General features: G+C 47.3%; 1 protein-coding gene across 1 annotated transcript; it reads right to left on the reverse strand.

Moving 5' to 3' along the window:
* Positions 1-1830: 1830 nt before the first annotated feature.
* LOC306816529 (zinc finger protein Eos-like) lies at positions 1831-16495 on the reverse strand (the record flags this gene model as incomplete). Its single annotated transcript, XM_079332965.1, has 6 exons — positions 16373-16495; positions 12775-12900; positions 8493-8591; positions 7511-7777; positions 5351-5518; positions 1831-2045 (listed from the first exon to the last, which is right to left on the reverse strand). The coding sequence occupies exons 1-6, from the start codon at positions 16410-16412 to the stop codon at positions 1831-1833; spliced, it is 915 nt and encodes a 304-aa protein (XP_079189091.1). The 5' UTR covers positions 16413-16495.
* Between the last annotated feature and the right edge of the window lie 4955 nt (positions 16496-21450).

A 21450-nucleotide genomic window follows, 5' to 3' on the forward strand; every position in this document is an offset into this window, starting at 1 on the left:
TTTAGGATCACGATCCCACATGGAAAAGGATCATGATCCCATAACTCCCACCCCATTTCCTGCATCTTGAGAATTTGGAATCTGGGGTTTTTCCCAGATTTTTAATGGGATTTTCCATCAGGAAATTCTGCAGGAAGGTGAGTCAGTGCTCCTTATATCCAGGGATTTGGGATCCCAATCCCTTCACCCCCAACTCTTTTTTCATGGAAAAGGATCATGATCCCAAATGGAAAAGGATCAAGATCCCAAATTAAAAAGGATTATGACCCCAAATGGGAAAGGATCATGATCCCACATGGAAATGAATCCCAATCTTCCAATTTCCCCACTCTTTTTCCATGGAAAAGATCATGATCCCACAACTCCCACCCCATTTCCTGTCCCTGGAGGATTTGGGATCCAGGATTTTTATTTTAATCCATCAGGAGGCTCCTGAGGAAGCTGAGTCAGCACTCCCTTTCTCCACGGATTTGTGATCCCAATCCCTTCTCCCCCAACCCTTTTTTCATGGAAAAGGATCATGATCCCAAATGGAAAAGGATTCAAATCCCACATTGAAAAGAGTCATGATCCCACATGGAAAAGGATCTCCATCTCCCAATTTCCCCACTCTTTTTCCATGGAAAACGATCATGATCCCACAACTCCCACCCCATTTCCTGTCCCTGGAGGATTTGGGATCCAGGATTTTTATTTTAATCCATCAGGAGGCTCCTGAGGAAGCTGAGTCAGCACTCCCTTTCTCCACGGATTTGGGACCCCAATCCTTTCACCCCCAACCCTTTTTCCATGGAGAAGGATCATGAACCCAAATGGAAAAGGATTCAAATCCTACATGGAAAAGGATCCCAATCTTTCAATTTCCCCACTCTTTTTCTGTGGAAAATATCATGATCCCACAACTCCCATCCCATTTCCTGTCCCTGGAGGATTTGGAATGTGGGATTTTTCAGGGATTTTCCCAGCCAGACCTGTCTGTGTGGGGTTTTCCATGGGGAGGCTCCAGAGGAATCTGAGTCAGCACTCCCTATATCCAGAGATTTGAGATCCCAATCCTTTCACTCCCAACCCTTTGTCCATGGAAAAGGATCGTGATCCCACACGGAAATGGATCCAAATCTCCTAATTTCCCCACTCTTTTTCTATGGAAAAGATCATGATCCCACAACTCCCACCCCAATTTCCCACCCCAGGATGGTTTGGGGTGTGGGATTTCCATTCCTGACCTGTCTGTGTGGGGTTTTCCGTGGGGAGGCTCCTGAGGAATCTGAGCCAGCACTCCCTATATCCATGGATTTGGGATCCCAATCCCTTCATCCCCAACCCTTTTTTCATGGAAAAGGATCATGAACCCAAATGGAAAAGGATTCAAATGCCACATGGAGAAGGATCATGATGCCAAATGGAAAAGGATTCAAATCCTACATGGAAAAGGGTCCCAACCTCCTCATTTCCCCACTCTCTTTCAATGGAAAAGATCATGATCCCACAACTCCCACCCCATTTCCTGTCCCTGGAGGATTTGGGATGTGGGATTTTTCAGGGATTTTCCCAGCCAGACCTGTCTGTGTGGGGTTTTCCATGGGGAGGCTCCAGAGGAATCTGAGCCAGCACTCCTTTCTCCATGGATTTGGGATCCCCTTCACCCCCAACCCTTTTTTCATGGAAAAGGATTCAAATCCCAAATGGAAAAGGATTCAAATCCCACATGGAAAAGGATCATGATGCCAAATGGAAAAGGATTCAAATCCCACATGGAAAAGAGTCATGATCCCACATAGAAAAGGATCTCCATCTCCCAATTTCCCCACTCTTTTTCTATGGAAAAGATCATGATCCCACAACTCCCACCCCAATTTCCCACCCCAGGATGGTTTGGGGTGTGGGGTTTCCCCATTCCTGACCTGTCTGTGTGGGGTTTTCCGTGGGGAGGCTCCTGAGGAAGCTGTGGCAGCGCTCCCTGTGCTCCTCCAGGCTGCTCTGCTGCTTGTAGCTGCGCCCGCACGAGCTGCACTTGTAGGGCTTGCCCACCGTGGGGGAGGACACTGGGGACAGAAATCAGGATTTGGGATTTCAGATTTGGGATCTGAGATTTGGGATATCGGGGTTTGGGATCTGAGATTTGGGATATCGGGGTTTGGGATCTGGGATTTGGGATCTGGGATTTGGGATATCAGGGTTTGGGATCTGAGATTTGGGATCTGGGATTTGGGATATCTGCACTTGTAGGGCTTGCCCACCGTGGGGGAGGACACTGGGGACAGAAATCATAATTTGGGATTTCAGATTTGGGATCTGAGATTTGGGATATCGGGGTTTGGGATATGAGATTTGGGATCTGGGATTTGGGATATCTGCACTTGTAGGGCTTGCCCACGGTGGGGGAGGACACTGGGGACAGAAATCATAATTTGGGATTTGAGAAATAAGGGTTTGGGATTTGGGATATCAGGGTTTCAGATTTGGGATATCAGGGTTTGGGATATCAGGGTTTGGGATCTGGGATATTTCCCAGCACGAGCTGCACTTGTAGGGCTTGCCCACGGTGGGGGAGGACACTGGGGACAGAAATCATAATTTGGGATTTGAGATATGGAATCTGGAATATCAGGGTTTGGGATATCTGCACTTGTAGGGCTTGCCCACGGTGGGGGAGGACACTGGGGACAGAAATAATAATTTGGGATTTCAGATTTGGGATCTGAGATTTGGGATATCAGGGTTTGGGATCTGGGATTTGGGATATCAGGGTTTGGGATATGAGATTTGGGATCTGGGATTTGGGAAATCAGGACTTGTAGGGCTCGCCCACCGTGGGGGAGGACACTGGGGACAGAAATAATAATTTGGGATTTCAGATTTGGGGAAATCAGCATTTGGGATATCAGGGTTAGGGATTTGGGATCTGAGATTTGGGATATCAGGGTTTGGGATATGAGATTTGGGATCTGGGATTTGGGATATCTGCACTTGTAGGGCTCGCCCACCGTGGGGGAGGACACTGGGGACAGAAATCAGGATTTGGGATTTCAGATTTGGGGAAATCAACATTTGGGATATCAGGGTTAGGGATTTGGGATCTGAGATTTGGGATATCAGGGTTTGGAATATCTGCACTTGTAGGGCTTGCCCACGGTGGGGGAGAACACTGGGGACAGAAATCAGGATTTGGGATTTGAGATATCAGGGTTTGGGATATCAGGATTTGGGATTTGGGATATCTACACTTGTAGGGCTTGCCCACCGGGGGGGACAGAAATCAGGATTTGGGGTTTGAGATTTGGGAAATCAGGATCTGGGATTTGGGAAATCAGGACTTGTAGGACTTGTCCACAGTGGGGGAGGACACAGAAATCAGGATTTGGGATCTGGGATTTGGGATATGGGATACTGAGAGTTGGGGGGGGGGTGGATTTGGGAAATGGGGGTGGAAAAAGTGGGAGAAATTGGGATTGGCACCACGAATTGGGATCAGGAACTGGGAATTCAGATCAGGAATTGGGAATTGGGATCAGGAACTGGGAAACTCCACTGAGAACTCCATTCCAGGAATTTCTCCCAGCCATGGAAAAACCAGGAAGCTGCAGGGTTGGAATTTTCCAGGCTGGGATGAGAAGGAAATCCCGGGGGAATTTTGGCTCCTCCTGAGCCCCTTTGATGTCAGATCCTTAATCCCTGATTTTTTTTTTTTTTTTTTTTTTTTGGGAAGCAGATGAAAGGCAGGAGCCCCTCCTGGGAATGTGCAGCCCCTCCCCCCACTGGAATCCATGGAAAATTCAGGATTTCCTCCTTCACCCCCTCCAAAAAAAAAAAACAGGTTGGGGTGGATGGGATGGGGAGGGAATTGTCCCAATTCCCGACCTCTGGAATGCAGGAAGGTGGGAATGGAGCTCAAAAATGAGGGAAAATCCTGGAATTTGGGGAGTTTGGGATCTCCTGAAGGATCCCAGTGAGGGAAAAATCCCTGGAGCAGGAGGAGTCCAGGCTGGGAATGGGATTGGGATCCAGAGAGAGCCCAAAAGGAGGGAAAATCCCAAATTTGGGATTCCCTGAAGGATTCCAGTGAGAGAAAAATCTGTGGAATGGGATTTGGATCCATAGGAAGCCCAAAATGAGGGAAAATCCCAGGACTTGGGGAGTTTGGGATCCTCTGAAGGACATTACCCAAATCCCAGGATTTTGGATCATTAATTTGGGATCCCCTGAAGGATCCCAGTGAGGGAAGAATCCTTTCTCTTTGGGAAATCTGGGAATTGTCCCCTCTAGGGACAGGGGGAGATCAGGAGGGGACAGAGAGCTCAGGAAGAAATTTCATGGGATTGATGGGATGGGATTGGATTGATAGGATGAGATCAATGGGATCAATAGGATGAGATCAATGGGATCCATGGATCAATTGGATGGGATCAGCAGGATGGGATTTATGGGATGGGATGAGAAGGATCAGTGGGTTGGGATCAATGGAATGGGAAGTATGTGATGGGATCCATGGGATTGATGAGATGGGAAAAATGGGATTGATGGGATCAATGGGATTGATGGGATCGATGGACTGGGATCAATGGGATTGATTGGATGGGATCAATGGGATATATATGATGGGATCCATTAGAACAATGGGATGGGATCAATGGGATCAGTGGGCTGGGATTTATGGAATGGGAAGTATGTGATGGGATCAATGGGATCGATGGACTGGGATAAATGGGATCAATGGGATTGATGGGATGGGATCAATGGGATAAATGGGATCAATGGGATATATATGATGGTATCCATTGGAACAATGGAATGGGATCAATGGGATCAGTGGGAATCAATGGGATCAATGGGATGGAATCATTGGGATAGGATTGGGCTTTTCCATGACATCTACCCTGGATTTCTTTAGGATTTCCTACAGGGCTGTACCCTTGGGAAAACCTTTGGAAACTTCCACCATCCCCACCCTGTTCCATCCCCACCATCCCACCCCATCCCCACCCTGTTCCATCCCCACCATGTCCATACCCTGTCCCCACCCCATCCCATCCCATCCCATCCCATCCCACCATCCCCACCATGTTCCATCCCCACCCCATCCCTGCCCATTCCCACCCCATTCCCACCATCCCCACCCCATCCCCACCCTGTTCCATCCCCACCCTGTTCCATCCCCACCCTGTTCCATCCCCACCCCATCCCTGCCCATTCCCACACCATCCCCACCCTGTTCCATCCCATCCCACCCCATCCCACCCCACCCCACCCCACCCCATCCCACCCCACCCCATCCCACCCCACCCCCACCCCATCCCTGCCCATCCCCACCCCAATCCCACCCCACCCCACCCCATCCCTGCCCACCCACCCGAGTGTGTCCTCAGGTGCCCGCTGAGGGCGTCGCGCCGCCGGCAGGCGTAGGAGCAGAAGGGGCACTTGAAGGGTTTCTCCCCCGAGTGCAGCTTGATGTGGCGCAGCAGGTTCCCCTTCTGCGTGAAGGAGGCGCCGCACTGCTGGCACTGGAAGGGTCTCTCACCTGGGGAATCCCAAAATTCACAATGGGATCATTCCCAAAAAACCCCAATCCTAACCCTGACCCCACACTGCTGGCACTGGAAGGGTCTCTCACCTGGGGAATCCCAAAATTCACAATGGAAACATTCCCAAAAACAACCCTGACCCCACACTGCTGGCACTGGAAGGGTCTCTCACCTGGGGAATCCCAAAATTCACAATGGGATCATTCCCAAAAAACCCTGACCCCGCACTGCTGGCACTGGAACCCCTAAAATCCCAAAATTCCCAATGGGATCATTCCTAGAAACAACCCTGACCCCACAGTGCTGGCACTGGAACGGCCTCTCACCTGGGGAATCCCAAAATTCACAATGGGATCATTCCCAAAAAACCCTGACCCCGCACTGCTGGCACTGGAACCCCTAAAATCCCAAAATTCCCAATGGGATCATTCCTAGAAACAACCCTGACCCCACAGTGCTGGCACTGGAACGGCCTCTCACCTGAGGAATCCCAAAATTCACAATGGGATCATTCCCAAAAACAACCCTGACCCCGCACTGCTGGCACTGGAAGGGTCTCTCACCTGGGGAATCCCAAAATTCACAAATGAATTCCCAAAAACAACCCTGACCCCACACTGCTGGCACTGGAAGGGTCTCTCACCTGGGGAATCCCAAAATTCACAAATGAATTCCCAAAAACAACCCTGACCCCGCAGTGCTGGCACTGGAAGGGTCTCTCACCTGGGGAATCCCAAAATTCACAATGGGATCATTCCCAAAAACAACCCTGACCCCGCACTGCTGGCACTGGAAGGGTCTCTCACCTGGGGAATCCCAAAATTCACAATGGGATCATTCCCAAAAACAACCCTGACCCCGCACTGCTGGCACTGGAAGGGTCTCTCACCTGGGGAATCCCAAAATTCACAATGGGAACATTCCCAAAAACAACCCTGACCCCACACTGCTGGCACTGGAAGGGTCTCTCACCTGGGGAATCCCAAAATTCACAATGGGATCATTCCCAAAAACCCTGACCCCGCACTGCTGGCACTGGAACCCCTAAAATCCCAAAATTCCCAATGGGATCATTCCCAAAAACAACCCTGACCCCACACTGCTGGCACTGGAAGGGTCTCTCACCTGGGGAATCCCAAAATTCCCAATGGGATCATTCCCAAAAAACCCCAATCCTAACCCTGACCCCGCACTGCTGGCACTGGAAGGGCCTCTCACCTGGAGAATCCCAAAATTCACAATGGGATCATTCCCAAAGAATTTCCATTTTTCTCCATTTATTCCCATTTTATCCCATTTTTTTTTGGGATTCTCACCAGTATGACTCCTTTTGTGCACCACCAGCACATTGGGCTCAATGCACCATCCCACACCCACAATTCCCATTCTATCCCATTCTATCCCATTATTTCCCCATTTTATCCCATTTTATCCCAGTTTCTCCCATTTCTATCCCATTTTATCCCATTTTTTTGGGATTCTCACCAGTATGACTCCGTTTGTGCACCATGAGCACATTGGGCCCGATGCACCATCCCACACCCACAATTCCCATTTTATCCCATTTTATCCCATTATTTCCCCATTTTTACCCCATTTTATCCCATTATTTCCCCATTTTACCCCATTTCTATCCCATTTTATCCCATTTTTTTTGGGATTCTCACCAGTGTGGCTCCTTTTGTGCACCATCAGCACATTGGGCCCGATGCACCATCCCGCACCCACAATTCCCATTTTATCCCATTCTATCCCATTTTTACCCCATTTTATCCCAGTTTCTCCCATTTCTATCCCATTTTATCCCATTTTTTTGGGATTCTCACCAGTGTGGCTCCGTTTGTGCACCATGAGCACGTTGGGCTCAATGCACCATCCCACACCCACAATTCCCATTTTATCCCATTTTTTATCCCATTTTATCCCATTCTATCCCATTTTTACCCCATTTTATCCCAGTTTCTCCCATTTTTACCCCATTCTCTCACCAGTGTGGCTCCGTTTGTGCACCATCAGCACGTTGGGCCCGATGCACACCATCCCGCAGACGTCGCAGCGCAGTTTCCCGTTGGGCAGGCGGATCCCGCCGGGCGAGTGCGGCTCCGGGAACGGCTCCGGGAACGGCTCCGGGAACGGCTCCGGGAACGGCTCCGGCTCCGGCTCCGGCTGGGAATCCTCGGCCCCCTCCCGTTCCTCCGGCAGCCCCCGGCCCGGGGAATCCTCCTCTGAGGACATCTCCACCTTGATGGAGTTGGCTGGAGAGGGGATGGGGTTAGGAGGGGGAATGGGGGATAATGGGGTGGGAAATGGGGGATAATGGAGTGGGAGAGGGGGAATGGGGGATAATGGGGTGGGAAATGGGGGATAATGGGGTGGGAAATGGGGGATAATGGGGTGGGAGAGGGGGAATGGGGGATAATGGGGTGGGAAATGGGGGAATGGGGATAATGGGGTGGGAAATGGGGGATAATGGGGTGGGAGAGGGGGAATGGGGGATAATGGGGTGGGAAATGGGGGATAATGGGGTGGGAAATGGGGGATAATGGGGTGGGAGAGGGGGAATGGGGGATAATGGGGTGGGAAATGGGGGATAATGGGGTGGGAAATGGGGGATAATGGGGTGGGGAGAGGGGGAATGGGGGATAATGTGGGGGAATGTTTAGAGAAGTTCAGGGAATATTCTGGGATGTTCAGGGAATATTCTGGGATGTTCAGGGGATATTCAGGGAATATTCTGGGATGTTCTGGGATGGTCAGGGAATATTCTGGGATGTTCAGGTGATGTTTGTTCAGGGATATTCTAGGATATTCTGGGACGTTCAGGGACATTCTGGGATGTTCAGGGATATTCTGGGATGTTCAGGGGATGTTCTGGGATGTTCAGGGGATGTTCAGGGATATTCTGGGATGTTCAGGGATGTTCAGGTGATATCTGTTCTGGAATATTCTGGGATGTTCAGGGATACTCACCGGGGGAGCGCGGGGACGAGCGGGGGCTGGGGGGGCTCCGGGCCGCCCCTCCCCCCCCAGCTGAGCGGAATTCCTGCTCCAGGGGGGAATCCCCACGGGCTGGGGGGGCAGGGCCAGGTCAGGGTCAGGGTCAGGGGGGCTGGACCCCAATCAGGGGGAGACCCCAGACCCCAAACCCCCCCAGACTGAATCTCCACCCCCCATCCCAAATTTCCCTTCCCCAATCTCAAATTTCCACCCCCATCCCAAATCTCCCCCATCCCAAATTTCTCCCCAATCCCAAATCCCCCATCCCAAATTTCCACCCCCATCCCAAATTTCCCCTAATCTCAAATCCCCCATCTCAAATTTCCCTCCCCTCATCCCAAATTTCCCTTCCCCAATCTCAAATCCCCCATCCCAAATTTCTCCCCAATCCCAAACCCCCCATCCCAAATTTCCCCCAATCCCAAATCCCCCATCCCAAATTTCCTTTCCCCAATCCAGAATTTCCTCCCTAATCCCAAATTTCCTCACTCCCCTCATCCCAAAAATCTCATCCCAAAATTTTCCCCCATCCTGAATTCCATCTCCAAATCTTCACCCCCAATCCCAAATTTCCTCCCCAGTCCAAAATTTCTTCCCCCATCCCAAACTCTGATCCCAAATATTCACCCTCCCACCCCCCAATCCCAAATCTCCTCCCCATCCCAAATTTCCTTTCCCCATTCCCAAATTTTCATCCCAAATTTCCTCCCCCCAATCCCAAACTCTGATCCCAAATTTCCACCCCCTCAAATCCCCCATCCCAATTTCCTCCCCCCATTCCCAAATTTTCTCCCCCATCCCAAACTCTGATCCCAAATCTCCTCTCCCCCATTCCCAAATTTTTATCCCAAATTTCCTCCCCACCCCCATCCCAAATTTCTTCTCCCCATCCCAAACTTTGATCCCAAATTTCCTCCCCCCATTCCCAAATTTCCTTTCCCCATCCCAAATTTTCATCCCAAATTTCCACCTCCCACGCCCAATCCCAAATCCCACCAACCCAAATTTCCTCTCCCTCAATCCCAAATTTCCTCTCCCATCCCAAATTCTCATCCCAAATTTTCTCTCCCCCCAATCCCAAATTTTCTCCCCCCAATCCCAAACTCTGATCCCAAATTTCCTCCCCCATTCCCAAATTTTCATCCCAAATTTCTTCTCCCCATCCCAAACTCTGATCCCAAATTTCCTCCCCCATTCCCAAATTTTCATCCCAAATTTCCTCCCCCATCCCCAAATTTTCATCCCAAATTTCCCCCCCATCCCAAATCTCCTCCTCACCCCCATCCCAAATTCCCTCTCCCCATCCCAATTTTTTTTCCCCCCATCCCAAACTCTGACTCCCCCTCCCCAAATCCCCTCCCCCCCCCCGTGGGAACAGCTGGAATTTTGGGTGGAACCCCCTCCTCCCCTCCCCCCCCCCCAGCAGCTGCCAATGCCATTTCCAAACTTTTCCGGCCCAGCTGGAATTTTTGGCTCCGGGAAAAAAAAATCACCCTGGGAGTTTCCCAAACATTCCCAAAATCTCCCGAGGGTGGGGGAGGGGTTGGAAAATTCCCAAACCGCCGGGAAGAGCCTGGGAAAGGGGGGGAGGGGCCGTTCCCGACCTCGGGAATCTCGGGAATGTTGAGCCCGGGGGGAGCTGGGGGGGGGTCGGGGCTGGAAATTCCGGATTTTCCAGCTTTGAATCCCAGGGAAAAAATCAGGATTTTGGGGAAGGGTTGGGAGTTGAAGGATTGAGGAGTTTCTCTCTTCAGGGTTCCAAATTTTTCTCCAAAATTCACAAATTTTCTCCTCTCCAAGATTCCCAAATCTCTCTCCAGGATTTTTAAATTTTCATTCTGAAATTCACAATTTTCTCCTCTCCAGGATTTTCAAATTCCCCCCTCTGAAATTCCCAAATTCCCTCTTCAGAATTCTCAAATTCCCACCTGAAATTCCCAAATTTCTCCTCTCTAAAATTTCCAAATTTCTCCTCTCCAGGATTCCTAAATTCCCTTTCCAAAATCCCCAAATGCCCCTCTGAAATTCTCAATTTTCTTCTCTCCACAATTCCCAAATTCCCACCTGAAATTTCCAATTTTCTCCTCTCCAGAATTTCTAAATTTCTTCTACAAAATCCCCAAATTTCTTTTTTCCAGCATCCCCAAATTCTCCTTCAAAATTCCCAAATTCCCTCTCCAGAATTTATTAATTCTCCCCCAAAAATTTCCAAATTTCTCCTCTCCAAAATTCCCAAATTTCTCCTCTCTTGGATTCCTGAATTTCCTCTCCAGGATTCCTAAATTCTCTCTCTGAAATTCCCAAATTCCCTCTCCAAAACCCCCAAATCCTCCTCTGAAATTCCCAAATTTCTCCTCTCCACAATTCCCAAATTTCTCCTCTCCACAATTCCCAAATTTCCCTTTCCAGGATTCCCAAAATCCCATCCAGAATTCCCAAATTTCCCTTTCCAGGATTCCCAAAATCTCATCCAGAATTCCCAAAATCCCAAATTTCCCTCTGGGTATTTTCCTCTATTCCTAGAAAATTCCAGAATCCCAAAATCCCATCCCAGAATCCCTGAATTAATTCCAGGGGCAAATCCCAAATCCCAAAAATCCTTGGGAACAACATTTGGGATGATCCCAGAGTCTCATCCTGGTTCAACCCAACTCCAAGGGATTTTTCTCATGGAAAAAGAGAATTCCAGGATCCCAAAATTCCATTCCAGGGGGAAAAATCCCAAATCCCAAATCCTAAATCCCAAATCCCAAAAATCCCTGGGACTGGGACAAGAGGGATCCCAGAGTCTCATCCTGATCCCACCCAGCTCAAACCAACTCCAAGGAGTTTTTCTCTTGGAAAAAGAAAATTCCAGGATCCCAAAATTCCATCCAGGGCTATTCCAGGGGGAAAATCCTAAATCCCAAATCCTAAATCCTAAATCCCAAATCCCAAAAATCCCTGGGAGTGGGACAAGAGTGACCCCTGGGTGTCCTGATCCCACCTGGCTCAGATCCCACTCCAAGGGCTTTTTTCCCATGGAAAAAAGGGATTCCAGGATCCCAAAATTCCATCCCAGAATCCCTAAATCCCATCCTGGAGCATCTCTGGCTACTCCAGGGGAAAATCCTAAATCCCAAAATTTTTTTCAGAGTGGGACAAGAGGGATCCCAGAGTCTCATCCTGATCCCACCTAGCTCAAACCAACTCCAAGGGGTTTTTCTCATGGAAAAAGAGAATTCCAGGATCCTAAAATTCCATCCAGGGCTATTCCAGGGGGAAAATCCTAAATCCCAAATCCCAAAAATCCCTGGGACTGGGACAAGAGGGATCCCAGAGTCTCATCCCAATCCCACCCAGCTCAAACCAACTCCAAGGGGTTTCTCTTATGGAAAAATTCCATTCCAGGATCCCAAAATTCCATTCCAGGATCCCAAAATTCCATTCCAGGATCCCTAAATCCCTTCCAGAGCTATTCCAGGGGGCAAATCCTAAATCCCAAATCCTAAATCCTAAATCCTAAATCCCTGGGAGTGGGACAAGAGCGACCCCTGGGTGTCCTGATCCCACCCGGCTCAGATCCCACTCCGAGGGTTTTTCCCACGGAAAAAAAAAAAAGAACTCCAGGATCCCCAAAATCCCCAAATCCCATCCCAGAATCCCTAAATTCCTCCCGGGTGCAAATCCCGAATCCCAAAAATCCCTGGGAACAACCCTTGGGATGATCCCGGAGCCTCATCCCGATCCCACCCGCCTCCAACCCAACTCCGATTTTTATTTTTATATTTATTTTTTTTCTCAAGCAAAAAAGAGAATTTCACGATCCCTAAATTCCACCCAAAGCTATTCCAGAGGGGGGGAAAAAAATCCTAAAAAATAAAAAAAACCAGCGGGACCGACCTTTGGGAATCTCCTGGAGCCTCATCCCGCTGCCAGCTCGTTCTGCTCCCAACCCCGACAATTCCAGCAGCTCCAAATCCCCAAATCCCGGAGGCGCTCCGGGAATCTCCGGCTCCTCCCAAATCCCTAAATCCCTAAATCCCACCTCGGGGAGTGGCCAAAAGCTCTCCCGCTTTTCCCTCCTCCCTCATTCCAGCCGGGAATTCCTGAAATCCCTTCCCTTCAATCCCCTCCCAGCTCAGCGGCGCCGCTTTTTTTTTTTTCCTTCCCACACCCGCGGAGTTGAATTCTCATGGAAAAAAAAAATAAATAAAAAATGGTTCTGTCTGATTTTTTTTGTTGGTTTTTTTTTGGGGGGGGGATTGGTGGGTACCTTGCGGGAGGAATCCCGGAGATCCCTGGATCGGGATTCCCGGGAAGCAGCGCGGGATCCCGGCGGGGCGCAGGGCGGCGCTGGCGGGGCGCACGCAGCCGCTCACCTTCCAGGAAGAGCAAATTCCTGGAATCCAGGGGAAAATCCAGCTCAGGAATGGGAGAGGGAGGAGGAGGAGGAGGGATGGGAATGGGGGAAGGAGGGAGGGATCGCAGAATTTCAGTGGGAATCGGAGATTTTTACTGGGGAGAGGTGGAAATGGGACATTCCCAAAAGGCAAGAACTGGGAATGGAGCCGGGAAAGAGGGAGAGGGAATGTGGGAATGGAAATGTGGGAAGGGAGGAGGGAGGGCGGGATCCCAAGATTTTTGTGGGATTGGTCCTGGCCAAAAGCAGGAACTGGGAATTGAACTGGGAATTCCAGCAGGAATGAGAGAGGGAGGAAGAGGAGGAGGGATGGGAATGGGGGAAGGAGGGAGGGATCCCAGATTTTTAGTGGGATCCCAGATTTCAGTGGGATCCCAGATTTCAGTGGGATCCCAGATTTTTAGTGGGATCCCAGATTTTAGTGAGGAATTGGGACGGGCAGAGGGAGAAATTGGACATTCCCAAAAAGCAGGAACTGGGAATGGAGCCGGGAATGGCCCCGGGAATGGGAGAGGGAGGGGTTGGAATGTGGGAATGAAGGGTTGGAATGTGGGAATGTGGGAATGAAGGGTTGGAATGTGGGAATTTGGGAATGAAGGGTTGGAATGTGGGAATGGCTCACGGAGAGCGTGGGATCAGAGATTTCAGCAGGATCCCAGAATTTCAGCAGGACAGGAATGAGAAATGGGGAACTGCCAAAAGCAGGAACTGGGAATGGGGAGGGAATGGGAGAGGGGTGGGAATGGAAATGTGGGAAAGGAGGAGGGAGGGCAGGATCCCAAGATTTTTGTGGGATTGGTCCTAGCCAAAAGCAGGAACTGGGAATTGAACTGGGAATTCCAGCGAGAATGGGAGAAGGAGGGAGAGGGGAGGGAATTTGGGGAGGGAGAGCAGGTTTGGACTCCAGATTTTAGTGGGATGAGCAGAGGGAGAAATGGAGCATTCCCAAAAATCAGGGAGTGGGAATGGAACAGGGAATGAGAAAAGGAAGATGAGGAGGGAGAGGGGGGTTTGGATCCCAGATTTTAGTGGGATCCCAAATTTTTCAGGGAGAAATGGAGCATTCCCAAAAATCAGGGAGTGGGAATTGAACCAGGAATGGGAGAGGAAGGGGGGAGGAGGAGGGAGAGGGGTGGGAATTTGGGAAGGGAGAGGGAGGCACAGCAGGGTTTGGATCCCAGATTTTTAGTGGGATCCCAAATTTTAGTGGGATGGGGATGAGAAATGGAGGGTTCCCAAAAAAACAGGGAGTGGGAATGGAAGCAGGAATGGGAGAAGGAGGGGGAGGAGGAAATGTGGGAATGAGGGAGGGAGAGGGGGGTTTGGTGGGATCCCAAATTTTAGTGGGATGAGGATGAGAAATGGAGCATTCCCAAAAATCAGGGAGTGGGAAATGAGAGCCAGGAATGGGAGGAGGGAGAGGGGAAGGAATGTGGGAATGTGGAAATGTGGGAGAGAGGAAGGGGGGGGAGTTTGGACCCAAATTTCAGCAGGATCCCAAATTTTAGTGGGATGGGGATGAGAAATGGAGCATTCCCAAAAAAACAGGGAGTGGGAATTGAACCAGGAATGAGAAAAGAAAGACGAGGAGGGAGAGGGGGGTTTGGATCCCAGATTTTAGTGGGATCCCAAATTTTTCAGGGAGAAATGGAGCATTCCCAAAAATCAGGGAGTGGGAATTGCACCAGGAGGAGCTGAGGAGGAGGAGGAGGGGGAGGGAATTTGGGAATTTGGGAATGTAGGAAGGGAGAGCAGAGATGGATCCAGATATTCCCCAGAATCTGGGATGAATCCAGAGACTCAGAAAGATCTGGGATGGATCCAGAGATTCACAAACTCCCCCCAAAAATCAGAATTTTTTTTTTTTTTTTTTTTTGGATCAGCACCCTCGGGATGATTCCAAAACTGGAAAATTCCCCTCCCCCCATCCCCCCTCCCCCTCCTTCCCAATCCCTGCGGGGCAATTCCAGCCCAGCCCTGGGAACATTCCAAACTTCCCTGGGAACATTCCAAGCTTCTCCCTCATGGAATTTTCCTGGATCTCATCCCCCTCCCTTCCCTCCCCTCCTGCCAGGCTGGAATTTGAACCATTCCTGCCCCTCCTGGAAATTCCAGCCTTGATCCAAGAGGGAATTTCCCACCCTTGCTCTCAAATTCCCGGATTTTTTTTATTCCCCTTGGGGATTTTCCAGCCCTTGAGTCTTTGGGAAGGTGAAAAAAAATCAGGAATTTGTGTTGGAGTTGGAGGGAAATGGGGATAAATGGAAAAAAACTCCCTGTTGTGGGGTTTTGGGGGTGGAATATTCAAATTTTCTTTGGATTTGTTGGGAATCGTCATAAAAATTGGGGGATGGGGGGATACAGGAAGGGGATGAGATTTGAAAAAAATGGGGAAAATCTGAGGAAAAATCTGGGGAAAGGGGCAGGAAGGGGCTGAGATCCCAAATCCAGCCCCAAAAATCTGGGGGAAAAGTGTGGAAAATCAGGGAAAAATCTGGGAAAAAATCAGGGGAAAATCGACAAAAAATCTGGGGAAAATTGGGGAAAAATCAGGGGAAAATCCACAAAAAATCTGGGGAAAAATCTGGGAAAAATCCACCAAAAAATTAGGGAAAACTGGGGAAAAATCTGGGAGAAATCCAGAAAAAATCTGGGGAAAAATCTGGGAAAAATCCACAAAAAATTGGGGAAAAATCTGGGAAAAATCCACAAAAAATTTGGGGAAAAATCTGGGGAAAATCCACAAAAAGATTGGGGAAAAATCTGGGAAAAAATCCACAAAAAATTTGGGGCAAACTGGGGGAAAATCTGGGAAAAATCCACAAAAAATTTGGGGAAAAATCTGGGAAAAAAATCCACAAAAAAATTGGGGAAAAATCTGGGAAAAAATCCACAAAAAATCTGGGGAAAACTGGGGGAAAAAATCCACAAAAAAAATTGGAGAAAACTGGGGAAAATCTCGGAAAAATCCACAAAAAAAAAATTGGGGAAAAAATCTGGGAAAAATCCATAAAAAATTTGGGAAAAAATGGGGAAAATCTGGGAAAAAATCCACAAAAAATCTGGGAAAAACTGGGGAAAAAAATCCACAAAAAATTTGGGGAAAACTGGGGAAAATCTGGGAAAAATCCACAAAAAAATTGGGAAAAATCCAGGAAGAGGCTGAGATCCCAAATTCAGCTCTGAAAATTCAGGGAAAATCTGGGGAAATTGAGGAAAAAATTGTGGAAAATGCATGAAAAATTTGGGGAAAATCTGGGAAAAATCCACAAAAAAATCTGGGGAAAATTCAGGAAAAATCTGGGAAAAATCCACAAAAAATCTGGGGAAAATTCAGGAAAAATCAGGAAAAATCTCAGAAAATCTGGGGAAAAAATCCAGGAGAATTTTGGGAAAATTTTGGGAAAATTTTTGGGAAAAATTTTGGGAAAAACCCTGGAAAATGCCTCACCTGTGATGTAGGATCTGGCATTGCAATCCTCGATGTCCATGGCTGCAGAATTCCCTAAAAAAAGGAGGAAATTCCCTCAGAATTCCAAGTTTATCCAGGGAAAAAATTGGGAATTTGGGAAAAAACAAAACTGGGAAAAGTCAAATGTAAACCTGGCCTGGAGGGGGATGGGAATCCAGGGGAATTTTGGGGGATTTTTGGGATTTTTTTGGGATTTTATGGAAATTTTGGGATTTTTTGGGGGATATTTGGGGGGATTTTATGGAATTTTTGGGGATATTTTAGGGATTTTTGGGGGGATTTTAGGGATTTTTAGGGGGATTTTTAAGGATTTTTTTTTATTACTTTATGGAATTTTTAGGGATTTTTTTTTTATTTTATGGAATTTTGAGGATTTTTAAGGATTTTTTTTTTAATGTAATTTTTAGGGATTTTTTGGGGATTTTATGGAATTTTGAGGATTTTTAAGGTTTTTTTTTATGTAATTTTAGGTATTTTTGGGGGGATTTTTGGGATTTTTTGGGGGATTTTAAGGATTTTTTTATCTTTTTAGGGATTTTTAAAGGAATTTTTAGGGATTTTATGGATTCAATTCTGGGGGAATTTTGGGATCTGCAGGGAAAGAGGAGCTGTTGATGAGAGGGGATTTAATTAGCTATTAATGAGCTATTATTGGCATATTAATTGGTTATTAACTGGATAATAATCAGTGTTTATCAGGTTGTAATTAGTGATTAATTTGGTGTTAATTGGGTGTTAATTAGTTAATAATTGGATGCTAATTCATTTTAATTGGATATTAACTGGTTATTAATGTGCTATTGCTTATTAATTGGACTATTAGTTATTAAATTTTGATTTATATTAATTGATTCTTAATTGTCTATTACTAAGTCATTAATTGTTATTGATTGCTATTAATTGGTTCTTAACTGGCCATCACTTAGTCATTAATTTTATTAATTACAATTGACACATTACTGATCATTAATTGGATATTAATTGGCTTGTGATTGGTAATAATTGGGGCTATTAATTTCATATTAACTGATTATTGATTGGATATTAATTAGCTATTAATAACTTCTCAACTGTGTATTAATTGGCTGTTAAATACTAATCAGTTAATAATTGGTAATTAATGAGCTATTGGAACCATTAATTGGTTGATTATTATTAATTATTAATTGATTATTATTAATGTATTAACTGGACATCAAATAGCTGTTATTGAGCTATTAATATGTTATTAATGGTGTATTAATGAGCCATTAAGGTTATTAATGAGCTATTGGCAAGTCATTAATTAGTTAATGAGCTATTAAATAGATATGGATTGGCTGCTAATGAGAAATTATTAATGATTTATTAATGAGTCATTAAGGTTATTAATTAGTCATTGGCTACTCAATAATTGGTTAATGAGCTATTAAATGGATAGGAATTGGCTACTAATAAGCTATTAATTAGTTATCAATGGTGTATTAATGAGTCATTAAGGTTATTAATGAGCTATTGGCCAGTCATTAAATGGTTAATGAGCCATTAAATAGATATTCATTGGCTGCTAATGAGCTATTAATTATTAATCATGTATTAATGAGTCATTAGGTTATTAATGAGCTATTGGTGAGCCATTAATTGGTTAATGAGCTATTCAATGGGTATGAATTGACTGCTAATGAGCCATTAATTAGTTATTAATGAGGTTTTAATTAGGAGCCAGAGCTGTTTGTGGGCACAGGGTGATCCCGGGGACAATTCCAGGCTTGGGGACAATTCCAGATCAGGGGACAATTCCAAGTTTGGGGACAATTCTGGGATAGGGACAATTCCAGGCTTGGGGACAATTCCAAGTTTGGGGACAATTCCAAGTTTGGGGACAATTCTGGGCTTGGGGACAATCCTGGAATTAAGAACAACCCCAGGATCAGGGACAAATCCCAGTCCTGCAACTCCAGATTTGGGGACAATCCCAGTCCTGGGGACAATCCCAAAATCAAGGACAGTTCCAGATTTGGGACAACCCAGGATCAGGGACAATCCCAGTCCTACAACCCCAGATTTGGGGACAATCCCAGTCCTGGGGACAATCCCAGTCCTGCAACTCCAGATTTGGGGACAATCCCAATCCTGGGCACAATCCCAGTCCTGCAACTCCAGATTTGGGGACAATCCCAGTCCTGGGGACAATCCCAAGAATTGGGGCCATTCCATCCTGGGGACAATCCCAGTCCTGGGGACAATTCCAGGATCAGGGACAATCCCAGTCCTGCAACCCCAGATTTGGGTACAATCCCAATCCTGGGGACAATCCCAGGAATTGGGGCCATTCCATCCTGGGGACAATCTTGGAATTAAGGGACATTCCAGGATCAGGGATGATCCCAGTCCTGCAACTCCAGATTTGGGGACAAATCCCAATCCTGGGGACAAATCCCAAAATCAGGGACAATTCCAGGTCTGGAGACAAATTCCAGGATCAGGGACAGTCCCAATCCTGGGCACAATCCCAGTCCTGCAACCCCAGATTTGGGGACAATCCCAGTCCTGGGGACAAATCCCAAAATCAGGGACAATTCCAGGTCTGGGGACAATCTCAGGATCAGGGACAATCCCAATCCTGGGGACAATCCCAGTCCTTGGGACAAATCCCAAAATCAGGGACAATTCCAGGTCTGGGGACAATCTCAGGATCAGGGACAGACCCAAATTTGGGAACAATCCCAGCCCTGAGGACAATTCGAGGATCAGGGACAATCCTGGTCCTGCAACCCCAGATTTGGGGACAATCCCAGTCCTGGGGACAATCCCAAGAATTGAGGCCATTCCATCCTGGGGATAATCCTGGAATTAAGGACAATCCCAGTCCTGGGGACAAATCCCAAAATCAGGGACAATTCCAGGTCTGGGGACAATCTCAGGATCAGGGACAATCCCAATCCTGGGGACAATCCCAGTCCTGCAACCCCAGATTTGGGGACAATCCCAGTCCTGCAACCCCAGATTTGGGGACAAATCCCAATCCTGGGGACAATCCCAAAATCAGGGACAATTCCAGGTCTGGTGACAATCTCAGGATCAGGGACAGTTCCAGATTTGGGACAATCCAGGATCAGGGACAGTCCCAATCCTGGGGACAATCCCAGTCCTGCAACCCCAGATTTGGGGACAATCCCAGGAATTGGGGCCATTCCATCCTGGGGACAATCCCAGTCCTGGGGACAATTCCAGGATCAGGGACAATCCCAGTCCTGCAACCCCAGATTTGGGGACAATTCCAGTCCTGGGGACAATCCCAGTCCTGCAACTCCAGATTTGGGGACAATCCCAGGAATTGGGGCCATTCCATCCTGGGGACAATCCCAGTCCTGGGGACAATCCCAGGAATTGAGGACATCCCAGAGTGAGGCCACTCCATCCTGGGGACAATCCTGGAATTAAGGACAATCCCAGTCCTGGGGACAAATCCTAAAATCAGGGACAATTCCAGGTCTGGGGACAAATCTCAGGATCAGGGACAATCCCAGTCCTACAACCCCAGATTTGGGGACAGTCCCAGTCCTGGGGACAATCCCAGTCCTGCAACTCCAGATTTGGGGACAATCCCAGTCCTGGGGACAATCCCAAGAATTGGGGCCATTCCATCCTGGGGACAATCCCAGTCCTGGGGACAATTCCAGGATCAGGGACAATCCCAGTCCTGCAACCCCAGATTTGGGGACAAATCCCAATCCTGGGGACAAATCCCAAAATCAGGGACAATTCCAGGTCTGGGGACAAATCTCAGGATCAGGGACAATCCCAGTCCTGGGGACAATCCCAGTCCTGCAACTCCAGATTTGGGGACAATCCCAGTCCTGGGGACAAATCCCAAAATCAGGGACAATTCCAGTCCTGGGGACAAATTCCAGGATCAGGGACAATCCCAATCCTGGGGACAATCCCAAAATCAGGGACAATTCCAGGTCTGGGGACAAATTCCAGGATCAGGGACAGTTCCAGATTTGGGACAATCCAGGATCAGGGACAATCCCAGTCCTGGGGACAATCCCAGAATTAAGGACAACCCTGGAATTAAGGACAATCCTTAATTCCAATTAATTAATCCAACCTGCCATCCCAGATCTGGGGATAAATCCAGGTCTGGGGACAATCCTGGGATTGAGAAAATTCCATCCCAGCATTTAGGACATTCCTGGGATCAGGGACAATCCCAAAAACCAAAAAAAAACATTCCCAGGATTTAGGACATTCCACAGGAAATTCCAGGAATTCCATCACTCTGAAATTCTCCTTCTCATCATTCCCCTGATACTTGAAATTTTGGGAATTTGGGGAAAAATCCATCCCAGGTAAAAAAAAAAAAATCAGGAATTTTACCTGGGGTCCAAAGGGAGAACTGGAATTTCTCAATCCCAGTAGGATCAAAAAAAAAATAAATACAGGAAAAATCAATTTATCAAACCAAGTAGGGGAAATGGGCAGGAAAAATTGGGAAATCTCAATCCCAGAGGGATAAAAGAAAAATTGGAATTCCTCAATCCCAGCAAGATAAAAAAGTGGGAAAATTGGAATTCTCAATCCCTTGGGCAGGGAAATTTGGATTTTTAAAAGGAAAAAAAAATAAAACCTCAGCAGCTTTTTGGGAAAAATTTATTTTCCCAAATTTCTGCCAGAATCTGAAGCCTCACATAGAACTGGAATGAAAATTCCCAAAATTCCCCAAAATTCCTCCATCCTCACAGCTACACCTCAGTGTATTTTATTTTTTTGGGTTTTTTTTTTTTAGGAAAATTCTAAAAAAAGCATCAGGGGAATTCCCAGGTGAATTTCTGGGATAAGCAGGACACGGATCCAGGGCTGGTTCCAAAGGGGAATCCCTGGGGAATCCCAGTTGGAATTAGGGCACTGCTCCCCCTCCTCCTTCTCAAATCAGGACTTCTCCTCACATCTGGGAATAAAAAATAACTAGAGAAAAAAAAAAATCACAAAAAAATCTCCGAAAACTAGAGAAAACCAACCTAAAAAAAAAACAAAAAAACCACAAAAAAACCCCCCCAAAAAAAACAAAAAAC

Source organism: Erithacus rubecula (genome assembly GCF_903797595.1).
Source record: "Erithacus rubecula genome assembly, contig: scaffold_653_arrow_ctg1, whole genome shotgun sequence".
Classification (NCBI taxonomy): Eukaryota; Metazoa; Chordata; class Aves; order Passeriformes; family Muscicapidae; genus Erithacus; species Erithacus rubecula.